General features: G+C 39.4%; 1 protein-coding gene across 1 annotated transcript in view; it reads right to left on the bottom strand.

Annotated features, from left to right (window-relative positions):
• The window catches only part of ANTXR2 (ANTXR cell adhesion molecule 2), a 146,844-nt gene that overhangs the window by 89,161 nt on the left and 35,208 nt on the right, over positions 1-22,475 (bottom strand). Inside the window, exons 8-11 of the mRNA XM_044225894.1 lie at positions 19,441-19,501; positions 17,217-17,315; positions 15,327-15,396; positions 2,616-2,694 (exon numbers count right to left, since the gene is read on the bottom strand). Of these exons, the coding sequence (XP_044081829.1) occupies positions 2,616-2,694; positions 15,327-15,396; positions 17,217-17,315; positions 19,441-19,501 (309 nt within the window). The remainder of the gene's footprint in view (positions 1-2,615; positions 2,695-15,326; positions 15,397-17,216; positions 17,316-19,440; positions 19,502-22,475) is intronic.

The raw sequence follows: 22,475 nt of genomic DNA, 5'->3' as shown, positions 1-22,475 counted from the left end.
ATTTCTTCCTGGCAATAGGTCCCTCATCTCCCTTTTTTAAAGAGAATCTGCTTTAGAAAACTTCTAATTGCAAAATCTTTCTCTGTCTCTTTGGAATGTATATCAATTTTAGTCTCTTTCCAGTTCTATGGGTCCTAGAGGGAATGTCTTTCTCAACCTGAGAGCTACCACTTTGGAATGTAATCACCAAACAAAATGGCGCCCCATCTCTCAGTCTCTGTGGAAGGGCAGGGGCCTAATCTCATGGGTGCCTAGCTCCAAGTTTTAACACCACTTCTTGTCAGGAAAATATAAGAAAGTTTACTTTTCTTTTGGGTAAAGCCCAGTAGCATACACAGGTGGCCTGCAACTCCCTCCAACCCTTGTCCCGGCTGTCTTGAGTTCAATCTCTCTCCCCTACTATAATGGTCTTTTTTAAGATTTTCTTTTTTCAGTAATCTCTACATCCAACATGGGGCTCCAACCCACAACCCTGGCATAAGAGTAGCATGCTCAAGCCAGGGGGCTCTGTAATAGCTGTGAAGAAGGTCTTCCTCACCTGTTTAGCTTTGTCCGGCACAATTTTTCTCCAAATTTTTCTGGTAAAAAGTCCAGAATTATCTTTAATATCCTTCTCCCACACCCACATCTAATCTGTCTACACATCCCACGTGCTCCCCCTGTACTCAAACGTGTTTGAATCCAGTCACGTCTTACCATCTCCCCTGCTGACTCCTCAGGGGAGACATCCTCCCCGCTCCCAGATTACTGAAAAAGCCAAGGACCAGGTCTCCAGATTTCTTAAAAACCATCTGGCTCTTGTGTGAAGCCTATTTTTATATAGTAGCCAGAATGATCTTTTCAAAGTATTGTCATATCATGTCACCTTCCAATGGTTCCCCATTTCCCTCAGAAGAAACACTCAAGGCCTTAAAATGGCTTAGACAACCAGACATGATCTGTGCTCCTCCCTCCACTCATCTCAAGACTCTGGCTCTGCCCAGCTACCTCCACTCCACCCCGTGGCCCCGTTGCCTTCCTTTACACTTGTCAGGTACGGCGCCTCCTTAGCCTTGTTCACGCTGATCCTGCTGTGTAAAACTCTCTTCCCTCGGGTGGTCGTCAGGGCTCACTCCCTCACCTTCCTCAAGTCTTTACTCAAATCTCACCTTTTCAAGAAAATCACTTTGACCCCTTACTTAATATTACAACTTGCCCTTTCACTCTCTCCATGTCTGACACAGCCCATGTCACCTTTTTTAAAATCACCTCACTCTCAAACAAACTCGACTCACAATGGGCTCTCCTGAGAACCGGAAAGGCCGAGGAGGACTTCTGTAAAAGTACAGTGTTTTGTAAATTCCAAATGAGTCACTTAACCTCAGCATCCCTGCACACCAAAACTCTGTGTGGTTATGGGATGCGAACACTCATTTTGCTGCTTGCATGCAAGACAGGTTAAAAACGATGGCCAGGGGTGCAGAGGAAGAGGAAGGACAGAGTGAGAATGCCATTTCAGTGACCTAAGCACTGAGAAACGACATAACCACAAAAAGGTTGCAATCCCAACCACATCCTGAGAGACCAGAAAACCTGCAAATTGCAACATGAATTACAAATAAAAAGAGGAAAAAAACCCTAGTATTTTTGAAACACAGGTGTTGATAAAGAGTAATCCAGAAAACTCCATAGTGGCCCAAGGGTTCATATGGATATTTATTTTCCTTGCAATGTTTTCTTACAAAGAGAAAACAACTGTCCCTATACAGATAATACTGAGTTATGTTGTTTCTTGAAGGAAAGATGTCTCTCTGATTTAAAGATCAGAATAAAAAAGCCATGAAACCATGAGATATGAGAAAATGTTTAGGTTTGTAATTTTGGTTTTTCAAAAGGCCAGAATTTAGGGGTTTTGTTTGCTTTGATTAATGTCTTTTTTGCAAAGATAATATACTCATAAAAATAATAGCCATGTACTCATTCCCTTTAGTGTTTCCTGCTTTCATGTTCAACGATCGAATATCAAAACTTTCCATGAGCCCCAAAAATTAACTACAAGAAAAACACTGTCTTAACAATGAAGTTTACATTCTAAATGACCGCATCTTAGGTACTACAAATCAATCATCCCAACGAAAACAGATTTCCAAACTAAGATATATCAAGTTATCAAAAACAGATTACTTACTCATATTAGAAAGCACCAACATTTAAAATAGATGAAACGTGAGGCCATTATTAAGATAGACTAATAATTTCAAAAACATAATCAATGTCTTAGACACAACAATTCAACCTTCATAACATAAAAACATTATTCCATTTTGACATTGAATGTTTCAAGGAAAATGCTTCGTTTGAACGTTATTCTCCTTCCTTATTTTGATTTTTAAATATAATTTTGAATTTTATAAATATCAAAATAAAAGTTATACTGTCTTAAAATATCTTTTTAATGAGGCTAAAGAGAGCAAAGAAACAATGTAAAGTAAGTTCTCCACGGCGTTCCCTGTGCTGGTCTCCAGTGTCACTGTGCGCATGCTCCTCACCCCGGCACGCAACAACACGGACCAGCCGTAATTATTTCCGGACGGAATCATTTTTAAAGCGTAACTTTATGCAAACTTTTTACTTACACATTCTGTGGCTGTGACTATTAGTGAGCTTGAGATGACAGATTTTCCTCCATTAAAGCTCACTGAAACATCAAGAGTTCTGAAAGAAAATGAAAAAAAAAAAACAAAACAGTAATTAAAGACACATTAAAAACCAGAGGATTGTGGGAGATTTTTATTTCCTTCTACGATTCAGACCATCGAGAAACTCTACTTTTGATCAGTTGTCCCAGAGTCTTCCTTTCCTCCATCAAGTCCTTACTTCGTAGCTAGAAGCAAACACCTTAGATGATCTAATTGTTCCTGAAGAAGTATTAACGTAAGTAGGAACTTAAAAAAATTCCTTAAGAGAAATGCTGAGACTGTTTTCACAAAAACCTAAAAAGAAGAAGAGGAAAAAAAGAACAAAAAAAAAAAAAACCTTACATCTTATTTAGGTTCCTTTACCAATCTTCAGATATTACTATCATCGTAAGATTATTATGAACAAAAAAATAGGAAATTAAAAAAAAAAACATTCAAGGGTAAAATATAGAGAAAGTAATACTATAAGAGAACTAAAGTGAAGAAAAAAGATAATGCAATTTACTTGTAGGTATTTTTGTGGAGGGTCCCAGGACATTAAAATATCTTGACAAAGGAAGAAGAAAGGATAATTTTTTTTCATGGCTAAGACACATCAGAGTTAGAATATTGCTCTTATTTTTGAAGTATGATTTCAAATTACAAGACAGTGACAATTAAATCTCATAATTATTTGGGATCACTCAGTCAGGGGTTGGTAACTTTTTAAAATTTTTTTATTTTCGTTTTTTCAGAGAGAAAAAAAGAGAGAGAACAAGTGCTCACAAAGCTTTGGAGAAGCGGGGCAGAGCGAGAGGGAGAGAGCAAGAATCTTAAGCAGTCTCCGTGCCCAGCGCAGAGCCCAGTGCAGGGCTTGATATCAGGACCCTGATATCATGACCGGAGCTGAAACCAAGAGTCTGGATGCTTAACCCACTGAGCGATCCGAGCACCCCTGTTAACTTTTTTACTAAATACCTCTAACAAGGAAAAAAAAAGCTCTAACAAGATATCAAAAGAGAGGGAAAAAAAAAAAAGAAGACTTTTAAATGTTAAGGAAACCGCCCTTTTCCAAAATAGTTTACATGGTTTATTATCCTATAATAATCAGTGTGCCAACATTTCAAAGCTGCACACCCATTAAAGCAGAAAGTGGTAGGTAACATTCTGGTAATCCAGCTTCTATACAGGGCCATACTCCCATTCTCATAAAACATTCTAAATTCTAAGAATTAAGAGCTAAAAACCACAACTATTTTTTTTAAGATTTTATTTATTTATTTGACAGAGCGAGATCACAAGTAGGCAGAGAGGCAGACAGAGAGAGAGGAGGAAGCAGGCTCCTTGCCAAGCAGAGAGCCCGATGCGGGACTCGATCCCAGGACCCTGAGATCATGACCTGAGCTGAAGGAAGAGGCTTAACCCACTGAGCCACCCAGGTGCCCTAAAAACTACAACTATTATTGAAATTATGAACTAGTAAAATTTTGTTATATTTAGAAGATTTCTTCTCTATCCCTTGAATTGAAAGCCAAATGCTACTAGTTGCTGAGAGTTATGATAAAAGAGAAACAATCTTCAGCCACCAGTAAAATTTTCGATTATGATGCCAGGGCAGACAAGACATATTATTTAGTCCCCGCTCTGTGCCAAAGACCCCCCTCAGCATTTCATGGACATTATCTCCTTTAGTCCTCACAAGAGCCCTTAACACAGGTGGTCGTTCCAAAGTTGTGCAGATGGGGTACAGAGAACCCAGAAATGCTAATTGCTTTGTCTAAAGTGGTAAAGCTAGGTAGGGTTCTGAGTAATCTTGAAGTCTCCCCATCAGACCACATAGGCTTATTGAAATCAAAATCCGTATGTGTTTTTTACTCAATGTTATATTTAGTTTGGAGTCATACAGGAACAGAGTCATCAGGAAAGATACTCCTAGCAAACTTGGAGCTAAACCTTTCTTCAAGATTCAGGAATACTCCTATTAAAAATAGGTCTTATAAATTATTCCCTCCAAAATGTTTTGTTTAAAAAAAAAAAAACAAAAAAAAATTAAGCTATCTCCAGAAATGAATGAGAACTTAAGATGTTTACATCAACTTGTTTGAACTTTTGAACTAGTTTCTCACAGAATGCCAAGCGGCTTATTTAAGAAAGGAAACTGCAACCCAATTGCTTATTCTGCAGAAACGAGTGCCTTGGTTTGTTTCTTTCTTTTTGAAGATGAAGCACAGTTGAATCCAAAAATAATCTCCTGGTTTCCAATTCCTCTATTTTAAAACAAGTACCAGAAAGCATATCACATGGTAGGCATGGTTTTAGTTTGGGGGAAGATGATCTAAGTCACAATAATATACGATTGTTGCAAATAAATTGCTGATTCAATTTTTATGAGTTCAGTAGATAAGACTGAAGTTGTTGGGCGCCTGGGTGGCTCAGTGGGTTAAGCCGCTGCCTTCGGCTCAGGTCATGATCTCAGGGTCCTGGGATCGAGTCCCGCATCGGGCTCTCTGCTCAGCAGGGAGCCTGCTTCCTCCTCTCTCTCTCTGCCTGCCTCTCTGCCTACTTGTGATCTCTGTCAAATAAATAAATAAAATCTTTAAAAAAAAAAAAAAGACTGAAGTTGTTGATAATTTGGTGCTTAGAATTCACCAGAAATAAAGCCATTCTCTAATTAATGAAGGAAACACTAAACATTCTAATGCTCCTGGATGGAAAAAAGGAAAAAAAAAAATGTTCATGCTTATCCAAATGGACTAAGAACAGAAGGGTCCTCCTACAACAAATTCACCCTTTCCCCTAGCAGAGATACATGCTGACGAGACCTTGTAGGCAACCGAAACAACTGTGCACTATCCCCAGATCTCAGTAAACGCGGTTAGTGTCACAAAACTGAGTCAAGTCTCCACAGATACGGAAAGCCCCAGATGATTCTTCTGACATGGGGACTCAACCAAAACAAGGTGGCCTTCCCCTTCTTGAGAGCTGACCGTGGTCATCAACATCAGCACCGCCAGTGACGGGATTTACTGAGTCCCTACGACGGGCCCCCCCCCCCCGCACTCATCTTCTCCTGTAACCCGTACAGAGACCCACTGAGCTGGGCGGCAGCGTCTCCTCCACTTGCCAAGTGAGGAAACCCAGGCTTGCAAAGGTACCCGCCCCAACATCGAACTTCTCCGACTCTGTAGTCAAAGTGCGTTTGCTTCTACCCCAAACGTCCTTAATCCCTGATCAGTACATGAGAGTCTTACATTTAAATTTCTCTCATGGGTCACAGTGAAGTAACCCTCCCCCAGGTTTTTACCATATTCATACATTGCTCATGGTTAACTAGAATGGCATTTACTAGATACTAAGAGAACATGAAAAATACACTACTAAAGTTAGTTCTGTCTTTAAATGTTGTTGTTTCTTTAGAAAAACATTTTTTAAATAATTTAAATTTAGGAAACTGGCAATGCCCTGAAAGCTACCTTTGCCTAAAGTTACGCCAGTCTTTTGTGGGCACACAGATTGATAAATCCATCCTACCCTCTGATCCAAACCTAATACCCTGACCTTTCGTTATCCCCAAATTCCAATATACATAATGTTTCCCGTCAGATTTCCTGTCAGTTCTGTTAGTACCTATGGACTGCTCATTCCTACGGAACCCCTACTTCTGGTTAGTGTATTACTAACAGTAGAACCCACACAATTTCAGTTACAGAGACTTTATTATGGATAAAAATGCTTGAAAGCCATCTTGGCTTTATTTGATTCCATAGAGAAGTGAGAAGTGAGGGGGGAGTTCGTTTTTATCTATCCTAAGAATCAATTAAAATCTGGCCCAGGACTTAAGGAGTTAGGAGTCCTGGGGTTTGAAGCCTAGTGACTACACTCAGCCTTGCATCCCTCCATCTGTAAAATGGGTATACTTGAACCTATTTCAGAGTTGTTTGGGGGAGGAGAGCGTGATAAAATAATAAATGTAAAATACTCAACACAGTGGCTGGAACACAGCAGTATTCTCACATTACTGTCACACCTGATTATTTTCCTAATATTATTTAAAATAACAAGGTGCTTTTCATATAAAATCTTTGAGACCCAAACTAAAAAATACATAGATAATACAGAAGAATACAGAGCAGCAAAAAAATAATTACCTAACACTTTTTTGCTTAAAGAACTTCTATTCTATTTACTGCTAAAATACAGAGCGAGACACTGTTCGACAGCTGCCTAGCCTATAAACCTCATGCAGGCTGGTGTAGAGAAATTTTTCAATTTCCTCCCTGTTACAAAACATCATCTGATTAAACCCAACATCATAGGTTGTGTGCTTAAACCTCAAACCTCAAACTGCACTCTAAATTAGTTTATAAATGTTTGTCAGTAAGATCATTGGATCACTCAATCATTCTATTGTAAGTGAATTAAACAACTATTTGTAAATTGCCTCCAACACACCAAGCTAGGATGTGCGGGTAACAAAGCTGCAGCAACACATAAAACACGGTACTAAACCATAACGAAAGGGAGCCACATAAACAATTTTAACAGAGTGTGTTACTACTAAAACAGGAAGAAGCACAGGGCTCCTACAGGACCCAGTGGTGGGAGACTCTACTACTCGGCTTTGCCGTGGGGTCATCAACCAAGGTTTCCTACAGGGAGTCACTCAAAGGCAAATCCTAAGGAATGACCAGGAGATGACGAGGGAAAGAGATGAGAAAGGGATCCAAGGATCAAGTAGGATCAAGCGCTACTTGACCGGCTGGAAGGTCAGAACAGCACAGAACAGTCAGGGAACTAAAACCATTCAACATGGCAGCAGCAACGAGTGGGAGACCCAGAATACATGGCCTGCGTGGGGAAGGACTCTGATAAACCCAGAAGGCCATCGTTTCGACACTTGGAATCCGTCTTAAGAGTTTTTAAATAATGTGGAAATACGGTCAGAACTGTGTTTTACAAATACCATTCTTCTTACAGAGCAGGGCATGGATTGGAAGAGTAAATTCTACAGTAGAAAGACCAATCACAAATATCTTGGTGTGTTTCAGGTAAGAACTAAAGTCAAATTGCACTGAAATAGTGGCACAAAGGGTGGTGTGAAAATGAAAATTGGGAGTTATAGTGGAGTTAGAATAAAAACAACTACACATTCATTGGATGTACAAGGTAAGGAGGAAAGAAATCATTCAAGATGACCAGAGTTTCTACCTTGCTGTGAGGTGGTATGCGCAGGGAACACAGGAGATGGAGAGATTGAAGAGAAGTACACACTTTTATCTTGGGAACTTCAAGGTGAATGTGCGCATGAAAAATCCAGGTGAGTCAGCAGACATCTGGATAGTGGACCTTTGGATAGTGGGTTTAGAGTTAAGGAAAGGATCTTGTCTGGACATCTGGAGCTCCTCATCAAGAAAAGGAAGCCTTAAAGAAGATGCACTTATGGTCAGGCATCTCACCATAATAATAATTGAGTTAATGGATAATTGAGTTAAGAAGAGGAGCCTGAGAAGAAACAGCCAGGGAGGAAGAATATAAATCAGGAAAGACAAAGGAAAGCTTCTGAGACGGGACTGGCCCACAGTCCATAATGCAGGGGTGGTCAGGGCAGAGAAGAAGGCTGAGAACTGACAACTTCCCACATTGTTTTCTGTAAATTGGTTCTACATTGTTTAGAATTGCTTACAAATATCTTAATCCAATCTTTGTTCCATTCTTGGAATATTTTTTCAAAGTAGAAGGACAGGGGCACCTGGCTGGCCCAGTTTCTAGAGCACACGACTCTGGATCTCAGGGTCCTGAGTTCAAGCCCCACATTGGGTCTAGAGCTCATGTAAGAAAAAAAAAGGTAGGATAGAAGAAACCTCAACCACTTACCATAACAAAAAGACTGCTTTACGTGCATTTTAATGTCACTGATACTCCACAGTGATAAAACTAAATTCATCCCACATGAAAAATTATTAAATAGTATTGTGATACATAATTAAGTAAATAAAACTCGGTAAATCCTAATGGTCACAGAGAGTTTATTTAATGTTTAAAGATGCAGGAGAGTTCCAAAACAGAATAGCTCAGTGCCAGATGTCAGAGCTGCTCTGAACTAAGAAATTCCATACACCGTGAAATACGGTTGACGTTTCAATCCACAGTTGCCTATCGGCAGAGCATTCACTTACTGCTGACTTTATGCACAGCCAAGAAAAGAGTGCCATTTTATGATCCATTAACAAAGATGAAAAAATTAAGTAAAATTGTGAAAGACATTTGCTAGGAGCAATAAATAATCTACCTCCAATTTGCACATACTGAAAATCCAGCTGGCAAATAGCCAAAATATTATTAGAACTGCAGTGACTTCAGGTATTCTGAAATTGAGAGCTCCATTAAATAGTCCACAGACCCTTTTAAAAGTTACTTTTAAGTCTTCATATTTGTGAATATTTTAAAGATTCTACTTCTAGTGATGGGTGTATATGGAAATTAGTGTTTTGTCTAAGGATATTTTCTTTAAAACAGTTAAAGGATTCCTGAATAAAATAATTTTTGAGATAGTTCAATAAATGTGTAAACTAATATATGAAGACTGCCAGATTTCAGAAGGAAAAAAAAAGCTATATTCAGAGATGTGCCATACATCTCTGAATGTATGGCACATCTGAAGAAAAAAAAGCTATATTCAGAGATGTGCCATACATCATGTCTATATTCAGAGATGTGCCATACATCTCTGAATGTATGGTACATCTGAAAAAAAAAAGCTATATTCAGAGATGTGCCATACATCATGCCTAAAGTTATTTTTTTTCAGTATTACATTAAAAATAACCCCTTTTAGCTGTTTTTGTATATATATATTATTATTAATATATATATATTACATTGAAAATAACCCCTTTTAGCTGTTTTTGTGTATATATATATATTTTATTATATATAATATAATATATATATACAATATAATATAATATAATATATTATATATATTATATATTTATATATTTATATATATACTATATATATATAGTATATATATTTTTTTTTTTAATTTTATTTATTTACTTGAAAGAGAGAAAGAGAGAGATGAAAGCGAGCATGGAAGGGGAGAAGCAGACCCTTACAGAGCTGGAGCCTGACGTGGGTCTAGATCTCGGGACTCTAGGATCATGACCTGAGCCGAAGGCAGTGGCTTAACCAACTGGGCAACCCAGGCACCCCCCGTTTTTGTATATTTTAATAAAATAATGAAAATATACTTGGGAATAATCACTCAATTTTTAGTGCCTTTCATCCAAAAATCCCAAATGTCTTAGTAATAGCAAAAAAATTGATAATATTTAGGAGCACTACATAAGAGGATTTAAATACATTTTTTTTAAGTTTTTTTTTTTTTTTTAAAGATTTTATTTATTTATTTGAGAGAGAGACAGTGAGAAAGAGCATGAGCGAGGAGAAGGTCAGAGAGCGAAGCAGACTCCCCATGGAGCTGGGAGCCTGATGTGGGACTCGATCCCGGGACTCCAGGATCACGCCCTGAGCCGAAGGCAGTCGTCCAACCAACTGCGCCACCCAGGCGTCCCTCAGGATTTAAATACATTTTTAAGGATATCCTCTAACTCATCGTGTATCTGTCCCTCTCTGAACACTCCTGGTCACTTAAACACTCTAAATAATCCTGTTAGAAAGATCTTCCTTACATGGAGCTGAACTGTGCTTTCCTTTACCTTCCACTCTTTCCTTCTCCTTTCCTCGGAACAACAAAGAGTAAGTCAAATCTGTTTTTCACATGACAGAGCTGATGTTCGAAGACCGCTGATGTGTCACACCTGAACCATATCAGTTTCAGTATTTTAAATTTCGCCCTATTTAACATTTCCATATTGGCAACATCTTTGTGACCATCACTCCATGTGTTCAAATTAATTGTTGTTCCTCTTAGACAATTTCCAAAACTAAATATAATACTTAGGATGGAGATGCAAAACAGCTTAGGTGAACTGATCACATTTATGGGTCTAATCAAAAAGCAATAGGAGCATTTGGGTGGCTCAGTCATTTGAACTTTCAGCTCAGGTCCTGATCCCAGGGTCCTGGGATAGAGCCCCGAATCCAGTTCCCTGCTCCGTGGGAAACCTACTTCTCCTTTTTCTCCACCCTTCCCCCAGCTTGTGCTCTCTCTCTCTGTCAAATAAATAAATAAAATCCTTAAAAAGAGTAAAGAAAGCAAGCAATATACCACATGAAAGAAAAGATAATGGTTCTAACACGGGGGTGGGGGGTAGAGAAATAAAGAAACAGAGAGTCCTCAGCCTTACTAAGGTTGAGATCACATTAGCTCTCACTAAGATTCTGATGTTTACATTCGGAGTAAAGATATACCTAATGTCCTAGTATCCATGACAAAAATAAATAAATCAAGTCTCATTCCTCATTAGGAACAGAAGAGTGAATAAGGTATTGTTTTACCACCTGCTACTAAAATAATGGTATCAGGGATTGTATGCACATCCATATATAGTTATATTTTTTAAAAGAAGTGTTCATGTGGGAAGCTGTGCAAAAGGCAGAAAATTTGTCTAACCGAGAAAGACAAGTGGACTGAATCAATTTTATTCCAGGCAAAATAATTGTACTGAAAAAAACAACAACATTGAAGAAAATAACAAGATCCTATTACCAAGTCGGGCTCTAACCCCGAGTCTGCCGCACCATTCATTTGGATGATCCTTCAATATCACATACTTGAAATTTTCCACATACACTAATGTCCCACCACTTCTTACTAAAACACTCTGTCAAGTGTCTTCCCACACTGCCTCTTAAGAGAACTAATACTATCAGTTTCATCTGATTTAGATATTTATTTCATATTTGCCAGAAGATTCTGGCCAATGTTTTTGAAAGCACATTTAACTATACCATATGCCTCCTTAAATCATCTCTATCAAACAAGCTGTAGGATAAGGCTCCGGTTCATTCTGTTCTGTTTTTCTTTCTTCACAATGTGTTTATGTATATTTACCCAATTTGCTCTGTTCTTCTTGCCAAATTACAGGTTTGAGATCTCAGCTATTGCGGACCAGCTGTGCTATTGTCGAAGTCTCACTGCACAAGGGTCGGAGGAGGAGCCCGTCCTGCAAGGGCAGGGACAGGTGCATGGTACGCCAGGAGGCGGACGCCCTGCGGGGAAGGACTCAAGGCACTTCACAGAGTCCTTCCTATTCAAACTGGAGAAATTTTGGTACAAAGGAGCCACTGGTAGAAATAAACTTCGCAACAATCCACAGATTTTTCTTGGTGGGATCATCTGTTTCATCATGTGACACTTTAAAATTAAATTGTGTCCAGTGAAAGAAATACAAAAGAACAACCTCATGACTACCACGTTTGCATTCCTTCTGCTTAAGTACTAAGAATCCATCCATCTCAGAGGCGCCGGGGTGGCTCAGTCAGTTAGGCGTCTACCTGGGGCTCAGGTCATGACCTCAGGGTCCTCTGATCGAAGCCTCCGTCGGGCTCCTTGCTCAGCGGGGGTGTCTGCTTCTCCCTCTCCCCGCTGCGCTCCCTCCTCCTGCCTCCCTCCCGCCGGCCATGCTTGATCTCTCCCACTCTCCCTTCTGCTCTCTCTCTCTCTTTCAAATAAATAAAATTGTTAAAAAAAAAAAAAAAAAAAGAATCCATCTCCATCTGGAAATCTGTAACAAATAAAGAAATCTGATAAACAGAGATTTCTCTCAAAGAAAGTACTTCAAAGACCCATTTCAAGAATGCTGACCGACGACATACCTGGGTAAGATGTGCCCAGATCCCTTTAACCTTTGTTTACTCCACAGGATCAGTTTCCAAATGCAAACCTGTGGTCCTAGCTCCGCTGCTATATTCTCTGTCCCCATCTCCCCAAGTGAAGCAACTTCCCGTTAACCCTCTTACTAACTGAAATTCACAAGCCTTTAGGTTTCAAAAAGAAAAATCCTCAAACCAAATGGAATTCAGGAAGTAACATAAAGATGAGAAAGGAACTGATAGAGCGGGCTAATGAGATGAGGCGCGTGTCCACGGATCCCGTTCTGAGACTGTGCAGCTGGCTCGGAGGCTGCCTACGTAGGGTTACTGCACCGGGGTGTTGTTAATTATTTAAGGGAGAGAACAGGGGGAACCATCGCCACATCTGTCACCCTCACACAGGAAAAACCCTCATTCATTGTTGGGCCAGATGTGTTTATTTGAAACATAGACTAACTAGCTACTTAATGGGTTTGAATCCTTAGCCAAAAGCTAATTAGGCAAACATATTAAGCATCAGTCACCTTACAAGGCTAAACTGTTTCCATTGTGTTGATTTTAATCCAATCTCATAAGAGAGCTCATCACCTCCGAAAGTATCGGAAGAAAACTCAAGGCAAAGGAAAGGTCCAAATTACTTGCAACATACTTAGAAGAACAACAATGATGTCCCCAGATGCCGAATACATGAACAAATAAAATCTTTTCATGCTTTGCCTCAGTGGTATCATGCACTTGATACAAAAAAACAAACAAACAAAACAACAACAACAACAACAACAACAACAAAGAAAGACCAAAAATAATTATTTTAGATCTCCTTTCCCCCCAAATTCTCAGTTTGCTTGTAGGTGAAATAGTAATGTCCAAAGCCAAACAAATGACGACTTCTCGTGCCTCATGTTTATTACGCTCTATTTAATTTTGTAAAATGACGTCTCCTGGGTTTTTAGCCAATCTGCAAGTACTGAAGAAAACCAGCACTTTCTACAGTCGTCTCCTCAAAACGGGAGCGCTCCGGGCAAAGTCTGTGGAGAACAAATTCAATGTCCGGGACAGAACAGGCGTATTGCATTTTATAACTACTCTGGAGAAGAAAGTAAACTATCTTCCTAATCCAATCACTGTTATTAAAATGCCAAGATAGTTTTCTCTTATCTTAAATGGCACGCCACCCCAAAAAGATTCTGGTCATTCTTCTTTTACCGGATGTGAGCCCCTGCCCCCACCCCCAGCGATCCAAGGTATTCTTTTTGCTTTTATGTAACCAGTAATTCAAAATATTTGAGAAAAATGCATACATCCTCTCATCTAATAAACATCTGTGGATCTGCTCTGTGTCAAGCATCGTGTTGGTGTTACAGACAGAGCAAAAACAACAAAATTTAACCTATCAGGAAGGGAGACTCAAGAACGAACAAATTAATGCCTGGGAGAAAAAATTACCCCTGAAAGACACAAAGAGGGAGCTCAAAACTTAAGAGGAAGAAGACTGTATTGATTAAAGAGGGTGACCAGGAAGCATTTCCCGAGGAGGTAACATTGAACAAGGCTTGAAGCGGGTTCCAGTGAACGAGGAGAAGGAAACTTCAAGCAGAGGAACAGTGAGTGGAAACGTGTCGACGTGGTTAAGGAACAGCAGAGACACCAGCGTGACCATAGCGGAAGGGGCAAAGGAAGCTGGAAGAAAGGGGGCCCAGATCCTATAGAACCTTGCAGAACACTGCAATATTAGATTTTTCACTCTGAGTGGAAAATATCGAGAATTTGGAGTGCAGGACGACATAAATGACCGGCCTTAACAGGACCATTCCTGCTGAGGACTGAAGCAGAAAAAGCCAAGAGAAGCTAACGAACCTTGTGTATTTTACCTTCCTCTACTCTACATGCAAGATCAATACAAAGTAATCCTCTAACTTACTTAGTATCCTAAACATATTGTATCCCCCACTGTTGGGCTAGGGAACATCTGAACTGTCTCCAATCATTTCCTTCACAAAAGAAAGGGGGAAACAAATCACAAAGAGAAAAACTAAATTATTAGTGAAATTACCTGCGTTTGGGTGCTTTAAATAAAAGTTCTTCTTCCAAACTAAATATCCTTATTTTAACCAGCTACCATTATGGTTTATTACCACACCAAAGATCACGAGAAAACAGATGTTAACAGGACCTGGATACAAATTAAAGCTCAAATATTTTCTAGTCCAAGGTATGCCTTATTGAGCCAGGTTCCTCCTGCTCTTTTATATTGATATTTAAATACCATAGGGGGTGGCTGGGTGGCTCAGTTGTTAAGCATCTGCCTTAGGCTCAGGTCATGATCCCAGGGTCCTGGGATGGAGCCCCACGTCAGGCTCTCTGCTCGGCGAGAGGCCTGCTTCTCCCACTCCCCCTCCCCCTTCCCCTGCTGTGTTCCCTCTCTGTCAAATAAATAAATAAAATCTTTTTAAAAAGTAATATAAATAAATAAATAAACAAATATCATAGGAATTAATCAAAATCTCACTTTGGAACGCACACGTGTGTGTGTATGTGTGTATGTACACATGTAAACGTATTATTCTATAAAGTTTGAAATAATGATTGCAGCTCAGATTAGTTAAAGGCTCTAGCAATAGTTCTCATACCCATCCAGGTAACTATTTATAGGGCCTTTTAATCAGTATTTAAGAAACAAAATAAAGCAGACATTAGCATTTTCAGCCTACTAAGCGTATATTATGTATAGTTATAGTAGTTCAGAGCAGTTTGCCTAGAGCTTACTGTTTCACATTCACTCTGTACATAAAAAAAAGAAGCAGTAACATAAATTAATGTATATTTGTCACCATTTCCTAATAATTCATAGCCAACATGTTTTTTCAATGTTTTTAAGGAAGTACTTACTCTCCCACTTTATTCAGGGCAGGTGCAGGACAAAGCATAGAATTAAGGTCCACACTTACTGGATTAACACCTAGAAAATAAAATGCCACTGAATTCATACAGAGCTCTACGTATCTCACACAGTTTCATTAATACTATGAAAAATCTAACTGCAATCAGGTCAACGGTGAAACATTAAATACATTAGCATAAAAAAAGAACAGATTCTCATCTAGAAAGAGAAGGAAAAGAAAATGAAAAAATAGAGGTCATAAGCCTCATCGATATACAGTATTGGCAAATTATAAGTTATGGCTTTTATTAGACTAAATTCACAAATATTTGTAGAGACTATAAAATTATCATCTTCTCCATCTCCGCTTTTCAAATATCCTAGACTGAAGGATAAATGACATATATTTTTAAAAAGCAGAATTTAAAAACAATGAGACAAGATGAATATCCATGAAAGACTGAATTTATTTCCGTTTAATAAGATAGCTGGATCTTACAATAAATAAATAAATTTCATAAAACTAAATGCTTAAATTGCCTTAATAATTTTAGTAACATATCGGGGGGGGGGAATCTGACCTATATTCAGAAAAGTTACATAAGCAAATGGATAATCCTAGAATGTAAGGGATGGAAACACAATCTGACTCCAATTATTTCTTCAGTGATTTACTTTAATAAACTTAATTTTATGTAGCAAAGGAAAAACTATGCTTATACTACAATCAAATATCTACTCATACTCAAAGGGAGTCGGATGAAACTAACTCTCAGATTTAGACAAATAAAAATATTTTGTCCTCTTCAACTGCGGAATCTATTCCAGAGAGTTTGGTGCAAATACCGTTGTCTTGCCTTCCCAGAATGAAGATGCTAACAGGAGAGGCAGGAGGTGATTACGACCTTGCCCATGCTGAGACCCTCCCCACGCCAGCTCAGCAAACACACTGAACGGCTGCTGTGTGCACAGCCAAAGCCGCGCTACTGGGATGTTTAGTACCATCAGGGCAGCAGCAAATCTTACATGCACTTCTCAAAAAATAAATCTATCAGAGCTCACAGCGTTACAGCATCTGCCTTACAAGTTACAATCTTAGAAGCCGATATAATCATCGATGAGGGAAACATGTCTTAAAGAGACCCAAAATGCTCAGAATATTAGGATCTATTGAAGGAGCTTCTTGCACAATGGAGATAAAAACATTATATTCATCTGCTGTTTGGAAAGCCACATTAGGGAAAATAAAACCTAACTGCGTAAATATGATTATTATCAACAAACAGCCCTGAGCAGGCACTAGAGATCAAAATATGTGAACTATCTAAAAATATAAAATATATAAAATATCCGTAAGACAAAAAGCCTATGTCCAGGAGCTGCTGGGCAAACTATTAGGAAATTAGATTTTAAAAACGAGTGAGAATAAAATAAGGCAATAAGTAGTAGAACAGCCCAAGAGAGCTAGATTTTCAGGCAAGAGTGATAATAAATAAATCTGGGGAAAGAGGCAGTTAAACCCAGCAGTTGATATCTACACAGAGGACGGTCAGGAAAACTGGGTTCAACTCTCTGCTCTGCCCTTTCCTGGCTATGTCACCAAAGCCAAATCATTTTACCAAAGACAAATCATTTTACTCTTTCCGCCATTAGACCATTATCTGTAAAATGAGACTTCTTAGGACAGGGTTCACATTTCTTAAGTTATAAACAAAGGCCATAATCACTCAGTAACAAAAATAATTATTATTACTATTTGTACGATCACTGGACTTCATTTCTTCCTCCTATGATTAAAAAATAGAGCACGGCTGATTTCTGCTGGAAAGAAGAGAAAATGCGTGGTGCTTATATGCCACGCAGATACCCAGGCAACAAGGAAACTACGAGGAACGTACTCTTTGTGTACGTTTCATTTACAGTGTAGGTGCAGAGAACACTCCCATCCCGACTGCCCAAGTTGAATCCTCTTCCGGACAAAACAATCTGAAATTCATCTAGGAGAAGAAAAATAAACATTTTAATCCCTGATTTACAATAATAATAATAATAATAATAATTTGAAAGTATCAAGATGCACAGAATGAATTTCTTCATAGTATTAAGCCTACTAGTAACAATGAAGACATTGCTTTATTTCCGACTTTCTTTCTTAGGCCCCTTAGTGAAATTCAGGGAAGATACCATTTATTGCCACATAGGAAGGCATTATTTCATTTTTTAAACAAAGTGTTTTCCCATAGTAACCAGGATATAAGAATTGAAGCCTGACAGATATTCCCACATAGCACAGAAACTTCCCCTGACCTCATCTTCTCTGTACCCAGAAAAAGAAAGAAAGAAGGGAGGGAGGGAGGGAGGAAGAGGAGGGGGGAGAGAGAAAGAGAGAAAGAAAAGCATAGAAAAGAAAAGAAGGAAAACTTCCCCAAATTCTGTGGTTAGGAAAGTATCAGCGGGAAAGAAACTTCTTTGTTTTTCTCTACTCTAGGGTATTAAGGTATGGGAATGTAGAGAGAATTACTTATTCATGCTCTCCGTTTCTTAGAACTGCCGTGTGTTGTATTTTCTTTAATCTGACAGCCCATATGGAGTTCTTTCACGGTTTCCTGACATTACTAACCGGTTTCATTCTGTTGCATACAAATTTATAACTCACCAAAGGTCATGCCTTTTGGACTATTAACGATCTACGGCCAGTCACTAAAGAAAGTTTATTCAGCTTACTGCTCAGGACTCATATAGGAGCAGCTGTCACTAAATGTCAGTAAAATAAAGTGCCAGAAACACAAGTTAACTGATCAAATATCTTGATCGGCATTTAACTGTCTGCTGTTTAGCTGTAAGATGCATGTGAACTACTTCAACAGTGACTACCTCTCAGTCTTCTCGGATGACCTCCTTCCACCACAGTCTGACATGCACACAGTAATTTACTGAGGAAGAAAATACTGCTATGCCACTGTTCATTAAGTATATTATAAAAGGAATTTCACTTAAAAAGTGCAGGTAAAACTTAAGATGTGACTCAGCAAAAAGAAGAGGGCTTTCGAGTCAGACGGACAGAGTCAGCTAGGGCAACTCCTGATGCAAGTTCGTCATCCTGGGCCAGGGGTTAGGAAACTGTCGAGGGGCACCTGGGTGGCTCCGTCGTTAAGCATCTGCCTTTGGCTCGGGTCATGATCCCAGGGTCCTGGGATCGAGCCCAGAATCAGGCTCCCTGCTCAGCGGCAAGCCTGCTTCTCCCTCTCCCACTCCCCCTGCTTGTGTTCCCTCTCTCGCTGTGTCTGTCAAATAAATAAACAAAAATCTTAAAAAAAAAAGGAAAGAAAAAACTGTGGAACTGTTGTTAGGAAGAGCAGGTAAAATCATGAAGGCGGGGGACGCTCTGGGATGGTCCAATGCGCTACTCCTCCTCAACATCCCAACGACCGTTAAACAGGGAGTCGACAAGATGCAGAACTTAAGAGCGTCTCCAGCGGTTGGGAGGCTCCATGGGAGATTACACAGCACATTTCCTCTTCCACTAGGCCCAACACTCTTCCTTTCTAAATTAAAAGGAACTCCAAGTCAGCCTTGAAGAAGAAACAGAATAGGCCAGAGAGTATCACGTTCTCCCTGGGTAAGGATGGCTTGGGAGTGCTAAAACCAGGGTTTGTTCCACGCCGGCTAATGAAGCCTCCTGCTTCCTCCTGCCATCGCCCATCCGTCCATCACTCCCGTGCGTGCCCTGAGCCGGTGGGAGCCGCGCTTTGGCCGGGTCACCAAAGCACGCAGCTCAGAGTCCACAGATACAAGACTGTTTGTACAACCAGATAAAAGAAAAAAAATCTCATATTTTATTTTACTTGTCATAGGAAAGGTCTCAAACATGAACTAAATATACAGAAAATTCTAAAAGCCTGTCACACAATATGTTCATTATTTAAAATAACACTCCAATCTTAAAAAATTTGAATTTAAAATAGAAATATTTCAAGGAATTATTTAAAAATTCTTACAGAAAAGGATGCCAAAAAAGTTAATTTTGTTATTCTCTTTCCAACATGAGTTTTAAATCATATAATTTAAAGAGGGGGAAAAAATACAATTTCTTACATGGTATTTTAAATTCTAACCACTTACCCCCCACACAGACACTTGAGGGCCGCAATTCCAGGATTTCAGTGCATGACCGGTCAAGTATCTTAAAAGGAGAAAAGAAGACCAACGTAGAGAATTAATTTCTAACATGCAAAGTGAATTATAAGATTGCTAATGATCTTAAAGTCTTCCCCTTAACTTCAATAGATGGCAGAGAAAATCTACCATCATAGACACCGCTCTCAAGCCCTGAGAAAATTTCTGTCTGTCCTTCAGTATACATTCCAAGACTGTTCTGTAGGAATCCTTATCTGACTAGAGTAAATTCAGATAAGCACAGATAAAGCAGACGTTAACCTCCACTTCTGGGAGCCTTGAACACAAAGACAACTACACTTTCTCGGTTGCCATAAAATCTAGGCTGACTTTCCCTGTCGGGCAAAAACAAGAGAGCACATCAGTCTTCCTGCTCAATTATGCTAATTTAACATGTTTTTTATTAAGAGGTTCAATAGAGTATCAATAAATAAACGTTTCTTTGGCTGTGGCATTTCTATTCGATGTCTCAGCCTCAATTCCCACAGATGACAATCCCCCTTATATGCACCAAACGTTACAGCTGCGGGACACAGGCTCCCTGTACATATGAGCCAAGTATGACCCCCAAAAACACAGACTCCGCACTCCAGCATTTCCCAGAGCGCAGGAACAGAATGGCTCTTCTTAGCTTGTTCCGAGAAACAGAAACCACCATACAAGGCCCAAGGCTCCAAGTGAAAAACAACAGTGATGCAATAAGCGGCTCCTAATGGACACAACAAGCCCGTCTTTATTTTTGGAACCGCTCTGCTCTACATTATCAAATTCAGACAAATTCCAGATGATCCTGGGAGACATTCCTTTCTCGACAGAGCTGAAGACGGATGACGGACAGTGGGCTCCAGCCTCTCCCGCTCAGAGCTGGAGCAGGAAGGAAGGAAGCAGAAACACTTTCCGTGCTTTCTGGAATAACAAAAGGATAAATTGTCAGACTGTAAAACCCAGCTGGGAATTTCTTCGCTGAAGAGACATCACGGAGAAGGGGGGGGGATCACTTGTACTTTTTAAGATCCCTTCGCCAGTAGATCCACTTTTTGCAAAGCAATTGAAGGTTAAGTGATTGGGAAACAAATAGAGTAAAATTTTATGTCTGAGAAATTCTGAAGGAGGTCTGTTTAAACTCAGGAAATGACCAGAGAAGGATTCCACAGTCACCCAAAGGTTTTCCATTGCCCAAAGACCTCCTCTTGGTCTGCTATTTTATCTCCTATAATCAATACTCCTCTCGGGAGAATGTACCACACTTCAATTAAGAATTGGGCAAAGAGCTGAGGACCACTGTCAAACACTGACACACCTCGTGGAGGGGAAGAATCCCAATATTTTAACACCATACAGGTAACAAGAGTCAGAGGGGAACAGAACAGAAAAGTTTTGCTAAAGGAATATGGAGCTAAAAAAGTTCCAACGAACCAAAATGTAGCATTCTAGCTTTGGCTCTGGCCAATCTGAGATTCAAGAACAGGAGCTGTGCAAATCGAAGGGTCAAAGGGAAACACAAAGCCTCCCCATCTATTTGACGTGCCAGTAAGTCTGAAGGAATTTATTTTAAAACAGATCCCGTGAAGGAACGTCTTTCAGGTCACAATTTCTTTATTTGTTATTTTAGGCACACCTCTAGGGCCATTATTGAAAAATGTTTCAAGCATCAAGAGAAACTATGAAAGGTTTAAAGTTTGAATCCATTGGAAATCGCAGCTGTTTTTTAAAGATTCCTTAGAATAAGGTACATGGAGAAATTACAAGATTTTCCAGGCCAAGAAGATGTAACCCAGAATGACCACTGAGACTTTCTAAAATTATGCTGGTTTTCTCTCTCCTAGCAATATTGACCATAAATAAATCAGATCTCAAAATATTTAAGACACATGTGTGTATCTTGACTTCCTCTTTTAATTTGATGTAATTCACTGAATAGTTTTAAAATGATAGTTCCAGGGGTGCCTGGGTGACTCAGTGGGTAAAGCATTCCACTCATGATTGCCTCAGGTCTTGATCTCAGGGTGGTGAGATCGAGCCCCACACTGGGCTCCATTCTGGGTATGAATCTACTTGAGATTCTCTCCCCCCATCCCGCCGCCACTCTCTAAATATAAACAAACAAACAGTAAGAATCCAAAAATAAAGTGATATTTCCAACAGCAAGATCAAATGATCAGATATTGTGGCACTCTCCTGAAGACTGGAGAGTAAACCCCTTTAATGACTCTTGCTATACATTTCTGAAGCCAGTCCCCGTAAGGTAATTTCATTTTAAAATAAAGGTTCAAAATCATTTAGGAATTTATTTTCTATTCAACTCTGAGAATAAAGAAATCAAGTTACATTAAGCAGAAACTAAGAATAACTAAAGATCGGTTATATATTGCAAGAAATTATGTAATATACATTTATACCTCAGAATACATGTACATTAATTATGAACTTAAAAAAAAGATTTTACTTATTTATTTGACAGAGATCACAAGTAGGCAGAGAGGCAGGCAGAGAGAGGAGGAAGCAGACTCCCCGCTGAGCAGAGAGCCCGGTGCGGGACCGGACCCCAGGACCCTGGGATCATGACCCGAGCTGAAGGCAGAGGCTTTAACCCACTGAGCCACCCAGGTGCCCCAATAAAATGAACTTTAAAGATATGATATTACTGAATGGAAAAGTGACTCGAGGAGCACATTCATTGAAAGGCTGGCAGAGTAGACCACGAGTCATAAAGTGGCAGCACCGTGTGCAGGAATCCGGCTGAATCCCCCACAGGACATTACCTGCCCTTCTCTGAAGTTTGTGGTGATTTTTTTTTTAATTTCTTTGGACCTGATGTTCAATTAGTTGGATATATGTATCACCTCCTCGATTAGAAGACAAACTCTTTGGTATAAAAAGAGAGTATCACACTGTGTTATAATCCTCTTGGGACCAGTACATTGTTCTGTATGCACAGCACAACCAATACATGCTTAGGGAATACAGATTACATGAATTAT

This window comes from Neovison vison, chromosome 11 (assembly GCF_020171115.1).
Source record: "Neovison vison isolate M4711 chromosome 11, ASM_NN_V1, whole genome shotgun sequence".
Taxonomy (NCBI): Eukaryota; Metazoa; Chordata; class Mammalia; order Carnivora; family Mustelidae; genus Neogale; species Neogale vison.
The sequence above is the reverse complement of the archived record's forward strand: the minus strand, read 5'-3'. Positions and strand labels throughout refer to the sequence as shown.